Source organism: Telmatherina bonti (genome assembly GCF_933228915.1).
Source record: "Telmatherina bonti genome assembly, chromosome: 3".
NCBI classification, from domain to species: Eukaryota; Metazoa; Chordata; class Actinopteri; order Atheriniformes; family Telmatherinidae; genus Telmatherina; species Telmatherina bonti.
The window spans coordinates 30,096,706-30,111,981 of record NC_136621.1 but is presented as its reverse complement, the minus strand read 5'-3'; the positions used below and the strand labels follow the sequence as shown (position 1 = coordinate 30,111,981).

The following is a 15,276-nucleotide window of genomic DNA, read 5'->3' as shown; positions in this document are numbered from 1 at the left end:
CTATGATCCCATTGTTCCCCCTTGCTACAGTTTACTAGTTGGAGCGCCGCTCGTCTCTTTATAGACCTACAAGCTGTCAGGATAAAGTCAAAAAAAGCTATTCATGTTTTTACTCATTTTATGGCTGCATCAGAGAACAGAGAGGTACTGTGATCAGCCTTCAGGGACTACTGCCAACCTTCAATCTTGGCTTAAAGACTAAACTTTTGACGCAGGGCCATACAAATTGTATTTTTAGATAAAAAGCAACAACTCTAGAACAAGTATAAAGACTGACTGAAAAATTTCTAATTTTGAGCATTTTCTGTAGAAGCCTGAAGCTCAGTTCCTGAACTCCAACTCTTCCTTTCAACTTTGTGTGGTCTTAACATCATCACAGAGTTGCACAACAAATTTGGCAAGAAAGAAAAAAAAAAGAAAGAAAGAAAGAAAAAAAAAAACTGCACACATCGCCTTGGAGTCTCCGTTTTTTATCCACCCTTACAGGAAGTCCACGCCTTGGCCATTCAAAGAAAACTGGGCATTAGGGTACAACCTTGGCAAGACCCTCCACTGACCCCTGGAGATCGGCAGCAGACTGCTGGTGAAGAGTGAAGCCGTCTGAGCAGGTGCTGAGGCCCGAGCTGCAGTCTGTCCACAGCAGCCTGGCTCCAGGCTGCACTGCTTAATTGGTTAAGCTTCAACCAATTCAGTGGTAGGATTGGGAATGAAAAAAGTGTCATCATCGATGAGGGCCCTGCACTGAGCAGTGACACATGCCCAAAATAAAACATCAACAGGGCGTGTCATGTGCATCTCTGCATGTGATGTTCATGAGCAGTTTCTTTTCTTTAGACAAGTAAAAACCCACAGTTTAGAGCTGTGAGTGCTTGTGATTATTCGTTTCATGGCAAACTTGGAAAAAACAACGACAAAAAAGGGCTAAGAATTTGTTATTTTGACTGCTCATTCTGTTTTGATCATATATTTCCTGTGGTTGTTGCTTTTTTGTCCCCCCACAATAACAAAGACACCCTGGAACAACTATGAAAAATGAATGGCATCAACAAAGAATTAGCAGAAATACAACTACTTTTTTAACGTTCTTACAAATCAGCATACATGCCTCAACGTTGCCAAGAAAAATAAATCACCCAGAAAGTGCAGTCTTGATTGTCTACTAGCACAGAGAGATATGTGCTGTTGTTTAAGATGAGAACCAAGGGGAAGAGAATCACTCTGCCAAGCTCCATTTAACAAGATGAAAACACTGATAAGGTGATTGCAACCACATGGCATCATTAGCACTGCACATATGGAGCGAACGTGTCAACCAGCGTTGCCATACAATCGAGGAAAAGTAGAAACCTTGGCATTAATGGTGCCGTTTGGAAAAGGCCACGACACAGCAGTGCAACAAAAAGACTGGGATGCCAAGGGTTTCCTCCTGTGCAGGGTCCCTGGTGAAGTCTTTACTGTCCATACACATATTTTACTGTGTGAGATCTGCATAACAGATGATCCAAATACAACCCTGATATGCATGCTGAAAAGTTTCTTATTTGCTGTAGATGGCATAAACATGGAATAAATATGCTTTTGTCTTATAGTAGGTACATTTTCTTAACTTATTTTGAGACTGATATACAGAGTTGTGCAAAAACGTAGAAAATGAGATGAGTTGAAGATCAGACAAAGTATTGCTGCTTGAGGCCAAAACGCAACATCACGAAGAATGTCCAACCTGTAGTGAGACTTTGAGAAACTACTGAAAGGGGCCAAAAGCTGCCATCTCGAACATTATGTTTGGGCATGAAGGGGCTGCTGGTTGATACACTTCTCTTTAACAGGGATCTTCCACGGTAGCACTGGGGGCATGGGCTCAGGACACACATGGCACTGAGAGACACCAGAGCGGTCCAACCAAATCCCGTTAGGTAAGCCTGGGTTAGTGATTCCACGCTGCGAGACAGTGGCTAGCAGATCCGTCACGTTCTCACTACATCAAAGGACAGCACAGTACTGCACCCCCTCTTTCTCACCATGAGGATCTGCAATTGAGGGTTCAAAGGGTGGAAAAGAAAAAAAAAAAAGTGCAATGCAATGAAGAGATGGCTCTAAAGCCCTCCCCACCACCAACTCTAAAAGGAAAATCATCGATCTTATGAGATTCTCTCTTTTTTTTTTTTCTTTTTTTTTTAAAGCTGTTAGCCAAGACTCACAAGACTGTTCTTACACAGCAGGAGATCACTCCTCATAGTCAGGTGAAAACCCTTGTGCTGCATCTCTGCACTGTCAACATATCATCTGAAGTAGGACTTGCAGTAGTATTTTTTTCTTGTCTTGTCAGCCATGTATTTAGGAGTTTACTAAAAGGATATGGTAGGATGTCATGGTCTCGGAGCTTCTGGGGACTTGTTTTAAACCTATAGAGGAGCGTGCAAAACAGGAGTTTTCATGTGGTTTCAACTAATGCAGAGGTGTTTTGTGTGACCACAGCAACATGCTCTGAGAATGGATTTTGGGTCGTTTAAAAATATGCGCTGACCCTCACATGTGTGGTGGTCTTTTTTTAGACGCCGTTATTTTCAAATCCAGGCCTGGTCTTTGGGAGACTAAAGAAGCAGGGATGTATTGATGAGATCAAACATGCACATACTCTTCCACACATTGTATGCTGTTAATTAGTTAAAGATTCTTATAGTTTTTTCAAATATAGCCTTTCATTCACACAGTACCTTTTTCTAGTTTCTACAAGTTTGACACACCAATATTTTATTAAGATTTGACACTGATAATCTGATGTGTTAGAGAAAAACATTCAACATATTACAAAAAAAAAACACAAAAAAAGGAACATAAAGTAGATTGTGCTTTATGAGAAACAAGATCATCACTGATATTTTTCAAGTAACTTGAAAACCAAATCAGCAAAAAGAATAGTGATCTCAAACTCAAATAGAAATCTCAAATTCCTTAATATGTCATACAATCTCCAAATGTGTTTATAAAATGTTTACATGTTCAAAACAGAGATCCATACAAGCACGACTTGTATTTGTTAGTGAAATTAGAAATGTGTAAGTAAATGAAGTATATATTTACAGCCAAAAAATATTCATAAAGCCAAATGACTAAAAAATACCAGCTTATTTCCCACTTCAACCATTGGCATTGCTGGAAAGCAGTCCAGCAAGCTGACATTGAAGTTTTCACCATCACTTACAGTAAACAATGCCCTTTTGCTCTTTCTCAGAAAGCTTCATATCACATGATGATGAACTCTGACATCATTACACTTTTTGCTAAGAATTTTGCACATTTCTCAATTAAATCCGCACCTATAAAATCAGCCGTCTTCTCAGACAACTTCACACTAAAGTCTGAGCTCTTGTGGCAGAGTCAGCTTATTAAGCTAGAAGTACTCAAATTTGCTGACAATCAGCAAATCCCAACAGCTCCATCATGAGTGGACGGCATGTGCAGGAATGTCATGGTCAATGGAAATCCATCGAAACTGCTGGGATAGGGGGTGGTGATGGGGCTGGGGATGGAAGAGAATGAAAGAGAGAATGTGCCTTTGATCTGGGTGAAAACCGATCCCAGGCCTGCAGATACTGTGGCTGCGGTGGCCAACAGCAGAGGCAGAAAGCTGACATCAGTGAGAAAGCCAGAGGACTCATGTTCCGTGATCCTTCAACCAAGCTTTGGCTCTTGTTATTGGATAAGTGAGAGAAACGTATATAAAATGACTACCGTTTTATTGAAGACAGCGTGAGGAGGAACTGAAGGGGGAAAAAGAAAAAAAAAAAAAGAAAAAAGAACAACCACAGTAAATGAAATGAAAGCAAGGCTTTAGAAGTTTTGGCAGCAAGTGTGCCGCCTAACTGCCTGGCCTACTACATCTGCACTGAGGGGTAATTTCCTCTCACACTGTCAGCTGGTCTCCATATAGACCTTTGAGTTTTCCCAGTACCGTGGAATAATTGTTAACATTAACCAGAAAACGAGCCATAAAAAGGGAATTTGGAAAGCATCATATCCCACGTTTCAGAAGCCATTCTATTTGTAAACAAAACAGGGCAAAGCATGAGGTAATCTGGATCCTATTTCTCCATAAAGTCACATACTTTCACTTCTGCAAGTTTGGCAGAGGAGAAGCATTGCAATTTTAACATCATTTCATGATAGAGTTGCATGTGAAGAAAGAGCCTTTGCACACAGCATGTGGCATCTACCCCTGACAATCACATCTGCCTCCCAAAACTGCATCTTCCAACAACTCAGAACTCGCACTCAAGTGTACCCCGCCGAAAACAAGTTGCATCTACTGCAAGGCCGTTCAGTTCTTTTGCATCATGTGGCAGCGCTTCCTGTGTGGAGACCCCCTAACCATGGAAAGACTGAACCTGTTTGTCTTTTAAAATGCGATAGAGAGACGTGGACGAAACAGGATTAGAGTGGACAGCTGCTGGTGTGCTCTGCATTTTATGTCTGCCTTGAGAGGAGAAATTTGCAAATGGGACAGACACAGGAAGCCGCCAGCGAGAGGCCTGCAGCTGGTCTGAAATTAATACTGTTACGGGGACGATGTCTGAAACACACGCCTACCCTGGACGGCACTGGAAACTCTTCTACAGGGTAGCCTCAGAGATGTGATGCTGCCTTCAGGCCTCCTCAGACATGCTGAGCTAATTAGAGGGTTTACGTGGGTCATGCAGGCAGGCATCACTTGAGATTTTAACAGGGTGGGAAAACTGTATATCTGATGTTAATCCTGTGGAAAGTGGGGGAGACATTTGGTTTCCAGGGGTCATATAGAGTTGTCAAAAGGACAGGTGTCAGCAAGTTGGCTGAAACTAGTCATATAAAAAGGTTTGCATGAAATCTATGTTCCGTGATTCAGTAAAAAATTTCCAATCTTCATTTCGAATCAAAGGAGTTTTTTGGGTTTTTTTTTTTTTTTTACATAAAATATTAAAGCATTTTGCACTTATTAGGCATTTTAAATGGCTTACAGTTCATGTATTAAGAACCCAGAACTCTGGAATCATTATATTTTTCCATAGTAAATAATATCTTACAAATAATCTTTTATAAGCTGTCTGTTAAAAAAAAAAAAAAAAAAAAAAAAACATCTTACAGATGCAAAGAGGGAATTCAATTTAACCCACCAAGTTTGTTTTTTGTTTAAAAGATATCCAAGTTTTCAGTGTCAGAATGAAGAATTCAATTAGTAATGATTGAAAATGAGCAGAAACAGTATCCTTCATCAAAAAACACTCAATAAAAGACCAGGACAGGCATCATCATGTGACATAAGACTAAACTAAAAAAGCAAGTTAACAGATGAAAGCAGGTTTATTTCTTCTGTTTTTTATTTTCTATAAAAACAGTTGCTGTTTGACTGGGAACGATTATACAATAGATATTTTAATTTAACTTTATCTATGAAAATCATTAATAGCAATATTTTAGATCAGAAGCAAAATATTTTAAATATATGTAATTCTATCTTATAACTGACCCTGTAATAATACTTTCAGAATATGTAGCGTGCAGATTAAATAGTTACTTTCTTCTTAATAATTTTATTAGCAGAAAATTTGGCATAGCTGTGCTAAATTTTACTACTACTACTACTAATAATAATAATAATCTCACCATGGTATATTTCAATTTTTGGTGGGTGTTTAAATTTGCTTTATACTTTAAGTAAATAACTAACAGTTGCTTTCAGCATCATTTACTTTAAGAAAAATAAAAAATAATTAATCAATTATACTGATAAAATAACCCTACTTGGATTAAGTTTTTCCCCAGTTTAATTTTTAACTAAAACACAGACTAAAATCTGAACCTTTTTTTAAGCAGTTAATACAATTAGTTGAGTTTTAAAACAATAAATAAGTAAAATAAATAAAGATTTGTTACTCACCGTTCTGGCCATGGGTGGCGAGAGGGAGCCATTGTTCATGTAAGAGTCAGTGTTCATGTTGCTCATCATGATGTAACCTGGGTAACCTGTATATGGGTGGCCTTTACTGTACATATCTGGATGCTTTCCTGATAAAAAAAAAAAAAAAAGGGGGGGGGAGATAAACATTAAAACTGTTGCTCTGCAGAAATGGAACATAATGCAAGCGTAACTTCAAAAATAATAAACTCCAACAGTGATTTGCGATCAAAACAAGAAATAACAAAGCTGATCTTGAAGTTAGCCTTGGTAATGATATCGCTGTCTATCGCTTTAACCTGTGCCCTATTTCGCCTCGGCCTTTTGTTTGTGTCCTTTCTTCCTGTGTTTCGGAGGAGGGTCGTATTATACAGCGGAACAATGGAGCCCCTCTGTGCCAATTAGCACCAATTAAAAGAACATACAGACTGTGTCAAAACAGGAGACACCCCAACTGCTCCCCTATGCCTTTGACCTGAGCTGGGGAGCTTTATACAAGAGGTCTGAATACAGCACCACTTGCCCACTCAGCTGTGCACTGGGGGGAGGAGGGGGTGGCCTGTTGAAAGGATTTTTGCTATATAGCCCAATGGCAACATGGATCTTGTTGTAAAGAAAGCCAATGTTTGGTTTGAGGGGGTCTTATTGAGGAGTGAAAGGGGAACAAAGAGGAGACACACTTCTCTTCACAAGCCGTAATGATGACCTGCAGCAGCGGGGTCAGACTACAATAGCCAGGGAGCAATGAGTCTCAAGGGGTAGCAACATGTTGCATGCAACGGCACAACTCAAGACCTGATGTATGGAAAGAGTACTTTTGGGTAACTGAATTATTAGGAACAATCCGATAAAAATATGACTAAAAAGGACTGAAGGCCTGTGCCATAACAATCTCTCAATTGAAAACATGTGAAGTAGGGGCACATTTATCCTCGGATTCCTTCTTTTCCATTTCTGCAGGCGCCCTCATCTGTGAAGTCAGTAACAGGTAGCTGTGTTTATGAAAGCATAGCATGTCCTGACCAGACTTGGATCAGCTTAATCAGGAACTCTGTTAAGGAAAAAAAATAGGAAAAGAGTCCTAGAATATCATCATCTATGTTTGGGTAAAATCAAGAGGCTTGTTATCCTTCTGTCCCCTTCATCTATTTTAAAAATATGCTCTTTTAAAGGATAATATGGTAAGCTCTGGCTTAGGGTTGTGTCACTTACCATCTTCTGGATGGTCTCTGTGTTTTTCGTGATATGAATCTTGTATTTGGGACTGTCTAGCTGCCTGTAAAAAAAAAAAAAAAAAAAAAAATGCATATGATTATGGAGCATCAGATAGGAAGGCCCGTAAAAACGGTTAAATACAGCGATACACTGATATGATAAATCACCCGCAAACACTGCTGGGATGACTGTCCCACTGCTTGACACCCAAGCTGAACAGGCTTGTGCATGCACACACACACACAGCAACTCTAGAGAGGAGATGGAGTATCATGCATCAAAGCTGTAGAAGAACCACTTAATTAAGCGTGATGTCCTCAAGGAGCTAACAAATTAACTTGTTTTTAATACCATAGGTCCGCTTTCATTTTTAACTAAGTTTAGGACTTCTTCCACATTCAAATAAACATAACACATTTTTGTTATAAGTGCAAAATCAGCGTGCAAACAGAAGCTAAATCATCTAATAAAAATAGAAAGTGATACAGACAGCTTTTGCTCTGACTTGGGAGGATCCATCTCTTTCTATTTTTCAAATCATAATTAGGAAGATGGCCTCTTCTTTTATTTTTTTATATTAAAGTATAAACCCCTCAGGATGGCTTCAAGCTGAGTGCAGAAACTTCAGTGGATTCCTAATTAACATTAAACCTCCGTCTGATGCTTCTGCAGGACATTCAGTGACGCATGAATACAAAATTTCATTTCCAAGTGCAGTCGGTGAAAAAACAACCAACTAACTTTAGTGTGAGTGGAAGCTGCAGCCTGATTTCCCAGCATGGAGGAAAATAAGCAGGAAAGGAAATTACTAATGCAGATTTAATGCAGATTCCAGCTTGTTTTTTTTTTCTTTAAATTATCACTTATGTACAGAAGAAAAAGACTCAACAGAACAAAAAACGTAGAAGTAAGAAAAATTAATAGAACTCCCAAATATTGCTTCACCTTACATTTCATAGAAATATATTTAAAAAAAAAAAAAAAAAACAACAGATTTAAGCATTTATAGATTTCTTCTCCTGATCCACCTGTTTGTTTTTTTTTTAAAGCTCTATTTAGTCATCTGGAAACCAAACTGCTGTCCATTCTCTGTCATAAAATATGCAAATACAGATGCCATATGAATGTAATTCAATAAATCAGCTACATTTCAAAAGAATAACGAGATACTACATACATTATTAGCTTTAAAGTATATTAATAATATTGTTTGCCTGTGGGTTTTAAACCACGTGTGCTAAATGAATTCATGTGCTGAGTTTACAGCTGCAGACTGTTATTGGTACCATCAGGTTCACAAGGCCCCAGTTCTGACACCTCAAAATAACAGACTTTATTTTTTCATTTTACCTTGAATAGCCTACAAGAATGCTAATCTTTTAAATGCTAAATATTGTCAATAGAACATTTAGGCCTATAATAATTTAATTTTGGTTCTTACACAAGCATGTTAAAGATTTGTGATCCGCATACTGTCGCAACATAGAAACAGAGGTGGTTTTCAAGGGTTTCATCCCTGATTAAAATTATTTAATTCATATTAATGAACACCGACCCCAAAAGGAAAACATTTCGGGCCTTTTTTTTTTATTTTTAGCGTAACAGATTATTTTTATTTTAAAGCCAATTCAACCCAGATTGCTAAAGATAAATAATAAAAACAGTTCAGAATCCATTTCAGGTGATTCGAGTGAAAGACAAAACTTTGTGAACTGCTGCAGGTGGAGTTCCCACTTCATCACCTCATCAGAGTAGCCTACATTACTCACATCGTGGTTGTTGCTGTTTGGGCTACTCTCCGACTCATTGACCAGAGATGACTTGATGTCTGCCAAGTCTCCCTCTTCTTCTGAGTGGCTCAGCTCGGCGAAGATCTGCTCCTTCTGCGGGTCTCCTTCGTCCTTGAACGGGATCATTTCGTCCGTGGCGCAGAGCTCTGGGTCTCCCCCACCGCCGCCCGATAACTGTGGCATTTTTAAGGATTTCGGGAGTTCGTTTCACCACTAAAACTGAAGACAACACACGCGCCTCCACTGTCCAAAACTACGGGAAGATTAACTCCCACTTGAAATCCCCCACCCTCCGAAACCGAGTGGGAAAACGTGCCTTTCTCGCCACCGAAGCCTCGGCCGTGAGCCACACGGTGAGGAGACGGCGTGGAAACACGCTGCTGGTCTGTTTTCACAGTGAAGCAACAGGAGGAGAGCGGCTGCTGTCAGCGTCCTTCTTCCACGTTTGACTTTAGCTTAAAAAAAATAAAAATCAGGGGGAAAAAAAGCTTCAACCTCAGAGACGCAAAAACCGAAGATGTACGGGGTGAATATAAGAGTCCGGTGCACTTCGTAATGTCATGAGGAAGATATACAAAGGAAGACAAACCACTAGTTAAAATCTCATCATCAGTTTCTTTCAGTCAACTGAAGACTCCGTGATCCTACAAAATGTCTCAGCGTGGAAAAGGTACATTTATAAAAGTCAGAAAAAATATTTCCTCGTTGGTCCAGTTAAAAAGACTACAGGCTTCCTTCAGTGTGTGTGGTGGGGGGGGGGGACAAAAGTAGGCTTACAAAACCAAAACACCATCTGGAGGTGAAAAGGTAGCTGATGGATGCGTAACTGAATGAATACGCAGTTTTAACACTTCGGCAAGACAACAAGCGACACAATAAGCCACCGTGATGCTTAAAAATACATCCTCAAAGCCGGTCGAATGAGGAGAGATAAAAGCAAAAGTCATAAAACAATCAAAAAAGGAAGATAGAGTGGAGAAACGCTGAGGACTGACTTCCCACTGCTCCCGCAGCGCTTCCACAGTGTAATGTAACCAGTGTGTGTATGTGTGTGTTGGTAATGTAGCCGTGCTCCCTCCTCCTTCTTCCCCTCCTTTTCTCCCTCTTCAGTCAGTCACTGGGAGGAAGGAGAGATGAAAGGGAAGCCGGGGCTCTGATTGACACCGCACTCCTGAGAGAGAGAGATCTGTACACAGCTCACAACAAATGGGCAGACAGGCAGGAGAAGCACTGAGGCTGACACTGATGAGATGGCTTGAAACAAATTAGGATCAATAAAAATTACAAAAGATGTATAGAAAAAAATAAGGATGAGTATTGGCTTATTTAACCGAGTTTAAATAAGTGGAATTCAGTGCAAATGCACGAAATGGCAATGAGCAGAAGCTGCTTTAAGAGGAATGTTTCAAAAGCTGAGCCCAGGATAAAAGAGAGATTATTACGTTAAAAGATTAATGTACACCTACATGTTTGACTACAGATATTGGATACTTATAAAGGGGAAGTATTGGTTTATTACTTAGGCTATTTTATTTGTGTAAGATAATCGTTCCACATTTTTTAAATGGTTCTTTTTGTTCACGATTTTTCGTAATCTCCTTCAATTGCTCTAGATTAACATCACTGATACACAAAATGGATAGTCCACATAAATGCTACATCCATATTTTCTAATTTACCTAATAGCCTTTTAAACATATACAACAGGCGAAATGAAATCAGTGTTGGTAAATAAATTATTTTGTAATGAATTACTTCCAGCTAAACACAAACCCAAAGATAGGCACTATACAGATGAATGATATTAACATTTCTTGTACCTCCAGATAAGTTTTTCTGCATTTTCGCCCCAAGTATTTAAAGAGGAAATCTGAAACACAACAAGTGCGTAGAAGAGGTCACAAATACATTCGGGTTCCTAATATAAAAAAAAGAAAACCTTCTCGAGTCTTTTACTGTAAGAATTTTTTTTTTTTAATACTGGACAAAAAGAAAGAAAACAGGCGTGGAAGTGGCGTGCTTTCTCAGTCTGTCTCAGCACTGAGAGATTGCGTGAGAATCGAAGTTGGGATAGAGAGGCAGATCTTTATAAAGCGCGGAGGTGGGGTTAGCGGGGCGGAGTCGCGGCTCCCTTTGATCTTGCGGCGGCTGGCTCTTTCATCCCCAACTTCCCCCCCACCCTCCGCCCGGTTCCCCCTCACCACCGCCATCTCCCTCCCTTCCTCCAGCTTCCACCCTCCTCCCTCCCCTCTCTCTCTCTTGCCTTTGTATGACTAAATTTGGTCCGAGTGTGGAGCAGAGCCAACATTTCCACGTGTGCGTTCATCCCAGCTGAGAGAGAGGGGAGAAAGAGAGAGGGTGAGAGAAGGGGTTCTCTTCCGGGTAAGGAGACGGCAAGAAAAAAAAAGAAGGAAAAAAAAAAAGAAAAAAGATCAAAGGCTTTTGGGTTTTGGAAGCCGAGTGTGGATTCAAAAGCGCCGAGACTGGCTGCATTCCAGAGTATAGCGGAAAGCGCGTGCTGCTCCACGCGCCCACTCAAACACGTGCGTACGAGGCACAAATGCTCGCGCACGCGAGAAAACACACGCGCATAAATACGGCACTGAAAGAGAGAGAGAGCTAATTAGATAGATTTCACACAGGCAGACAAGAACAACCAAACCTTTCATTTAAAAAACCTTTCAACATTATATTTCGTGTTTCCAGCCAAAAACCGCGATGAAAGGTAAAAAAAAAAAAAAAAAAAAGTCTTGCTGTTTTCCTTCCCACCCTGTAGAAAGTGTCGGTTCTACTTCATTACACTACGTATTTAATTTAATTATCCGGGACTTTTTTTCTGGCACTGTCTGAAATGATGCTACCAACATTCACCGCCACCCTTAAACCACGCTAACAGGAGCAACCTCATTTCCTTTACATGTTGTGTTTTTCTTCTGATGATATGAAACATTCACTTTGATTTTTTTTTCTATTTAATAATAAAATTGGGAGAGAATGGGAAATCTGGAGGCAGGAGATTTTGTGTTGCACAGGCCTATTAAGATGCTCAAAAACGACTATAGGCCTGCAGGCCCCCCAGGTAAAAGAAGAGATCCAAACAAACAGATTATACAAATAACAGACTTAAATCTTTTTTCTTCTTCTTTAGATTATTTTTATTTATTTATTGGCATTAAAATATATGGACTTTTATGGATACCAACCAGATTATTCAGACTCACCGCCGTTACAAAATAAAAGCCCTTTGAACTGTCAACATACAGCTTTAATTAAATAAGCTTTAGAAAAGTCTTACAAATATATTGTTTCTATAAAATATAAATGCCATTTTTACAAGTTCACGGACAACAAGAACAATGACAAAAATTAAACATTGTTCCATCAAAAAGTAATAAAAACTTGAGTCCTAAAACATAACTGAATGACCGACTCAAGGAGCAAATATGAGATCATGAGGATGTTAAACAGAACAATGACTTTTTCTGACGTTTTTCTATTGATGCAAACATTACGTGGACTGATGCAGTCGACCAGACAACAATTTTAGGAACCTTTAAAAGAAAAGACACTTGTGATTTTAATTGAAATTGTTTCCCTGTATGGCCTTTTCAACATGATCTCCATCAACTTAATATGTTTTTCTGCTTGTGGCAGAGATTCATCATTTGATGCCTTTTGCTACATAAGAGGCCACTACAGAGTCCATCTTTGTGATTAAAAGGCCTGACAGAAGAGAAGCTGTTCTCTGCTCTCCTCCATACATTTCCACCAAATTTCATAGATTTTCTTTTCCATTTAATGAATACTGGTTGAAGCCAACAATAAGCCCAGTGTTAACAAGTCATCATATATAAACATAATGTGTTTGTTTGCAGTGTAACAGTTATAGTTTAGCAACTTGATGACAAGGCAACAAACGACAACCTCTCTAATGAAGCTGTTGTCAGAACCGCGTAGCACACTTTCATTTGACATCAAACTGCATTCTAGTCTCCAGCGAGGCCCCGTGCATCTCAGCGCCGATTGTTAAAATAACCAGGAAAGTTGAAGTAGGGAGAAAAGAGAGTGCGAAAGGGAGGAGAAAAAAACAGAGCTACATTAGCATTTCTCTCCTAATGAGTTCATAAGAGTGACCCCTCTGGATCTCACATGAAAAGGAAAATTTCCTGCTGTGCTGTGACCTGAATTCAGTTGTCTCTCACTTTAGATACTCCATTTTGCATGTTATATAAAAGACGAAATATATCTATATACACAGCATAATTCATAACCAGCGGATTTTGATGCTTTATCTACCTCCTTTAAGACCACTAACTGATCTCAAGGATGCAATGATGAAATGAGTATATTAATGGACAGTGCAAGTGTTTATGAAGATAATAATGCATATTTTGTTATATAAAATGCTTTTCCTTTTCTTATGAGTTTGGAAGAGGACACGAGTTTATCATACAGTGAATTGTGTCAAACAAAATGCTCTTTGTTGAACAACACACAGTCAAGGTCCTCTTTAGATCTATTATTGTCTCATCTTTTATCTTTTCTATTTTAATTGCAATGCATTATACTTCAAACAGAAATTAGCCTAATTATCTCCCATTCGCTTATTGTGCAGTGCATGTGTTCCTCTGTATTCACTAGTGTGATATAAGCCTGTTTAGTGGGATGGTTTGTCAACATCAGCTCGCAAAAAATGCTCTACAGAAGATTTCAGTGGTAAAATCACTCTGCTGTCTGTTCCACCTGCTAGTCATTCATAAAAAAAAAAAAAAACTTCCTTGATGTAGAAATTATAGCCCTGGCGCTCACACCCATCCTCTAGAAAACGACAGGAAACAAACACTAAATTATGATGAAAAAAGTGTGCAATTAAAGCAGAAGGTAGACACATTTATCAAAAGTGCAAATCAGAACCAGGGGAGGTCCGAGGTGAGTGATTCTTGGTGCTTCTCTTTGATTGTTAGGGGATGAGTCACCTTGTTGAAGGGGAGGAAAGTGTCTCGGGGAGGGGGGGGGGAGGAAGATGAGGCAGACCCTGTGATCTGCTGATTTATGGCTGGGCTAAGAAGGTTGTCTCAGACAAACTGTCATTAAGTTGAAATGAACTCCTTGATGGAAGAGGAGGGGAATTTGTCAGACTACGTATAAATTCTGTGGTATATGTATTGGAAATGCAACACTTTGCAGAGCAAAAGAAAGTTTAAAATGAACGAAAATCCATGCAAATTAATCCTACAAATACTGTTATCAGAGTTTTGATCTCAATGTTCCTGTCATTATGCCAATGTTCCACTACTTTTAATAAATAGGTACAAGAGTTTGGGTAATGTAGGAGGCACCATACCTTCCATCTGTCATCTTTTTAACAGGATTACTACAAAAATATATGGATAGATTTTTTGTGAAAATCTTTACCAGAGGCAAAGTAATCAGCTGTTCATAGATTTGCCCCTGGATTTGAATCCAGAATGGATTTTTTTTGTTGACTCAATTCTGGCCGAGGTGTAGTCTTGAGCTGCTGTTTTTTGCCTTGTATGGGATGTGTTACTTAGTACTAAACACATTAAAGAGTCTGAACATATCACAGAAAATGATTATACTTCTTGGACTGACAGTAAGAATGTAATGATTTCTAATGTAATCAATGAGTAACCTAAAACTCGAAACCCAGGCCAAGACTTTTGGTTCTATGTATTGGCAATGGAACCAGAGTTCAGTATGGTAACGACTTTGAAATATAAGCGATTCACAAATCTTGCTGTTGATGTTTCTAGAGACCTTTAGCACTTTCTCAAAGGCAATCATTCCAAACCTTTAGTGGCAGAGTGGAATAAATCTTGAAGGGATCTTTTACAGTCAGTGGGTGGCGAACAAGACATCAAGAGTGGCTAGCTACTGGTTTATTATGTTCTTTGCAATCTTCATCGTTCTCTTGTATCTGTTGCAAAGCTGAGGAGCTGCAGAGCTTCTCCAGTACCACACCAAGAGGCCAAGTGTGAGGACAGTCTCAGTGGAACAACACTAGGAGTCATTTTGACAGGATCACCTGCATTCTTAGGAAGCACTTTTATGCCTCTTGAGTGAGCCTTTAAGATGTGTGCACACAGAAATTCAAGGCTGGAGATCGTACTTACATTCTAGCCACTGATATGCAATGACAAAGGAACAACTTGTTTCATACTGAAACTATGAGTTATGGAGTGTTCATGAAGGTATAAGAATATTATATACATCATTCGACTATTGTACAATGGTTACAAGCAGATCAAAAATGGTAATGAGAAATGTTTCCCCTTCCCAGAGATATGTTATATGCTCTGTGTAACACCTAATAAT

At 39.3% G+C, this 15,276-nt stretch overlaps 1 protein-coding gene across 4 annotated transcripts in view; it reads right to left on the bottom strand.

The window, feature by feature from the left end:
- lef1 (lymphoid enhancer-binding factor 1) overlaps positions 1–9,123 on the bottom strand; it is a gene marked incomplete at both ends in the record, with an annotated part of 39,999 nt that extends 30,876 nt beyond the window's left edge. For 2 of the 4 annotated variants that reach the window (XM_079265039.1, XM_079265040.1), the window contains 3 exons: positions 5,918–6,045; positions 7,148–7,211; positions 8,920–9,123. In XM_079265039.1, the coding sequence (XP_079121165.1) occupies positions 5,918–6,045; positions 7,148–7,211; positions 8,920–9,123 (396 nt within the window). Of the gene's footprint in view, positions 1–5,917; positions 6,091–7,147; positions 7,212–8,892 lie in introns of all 4 variants that reach the window. The other 2 variants (XM_079265037.1, XM_079265038.1) reach the window with 2 other exon arrangements.
- Between the last annotated feature and the right edge of the window lie 6,153 nt (positions 9,124–15,276).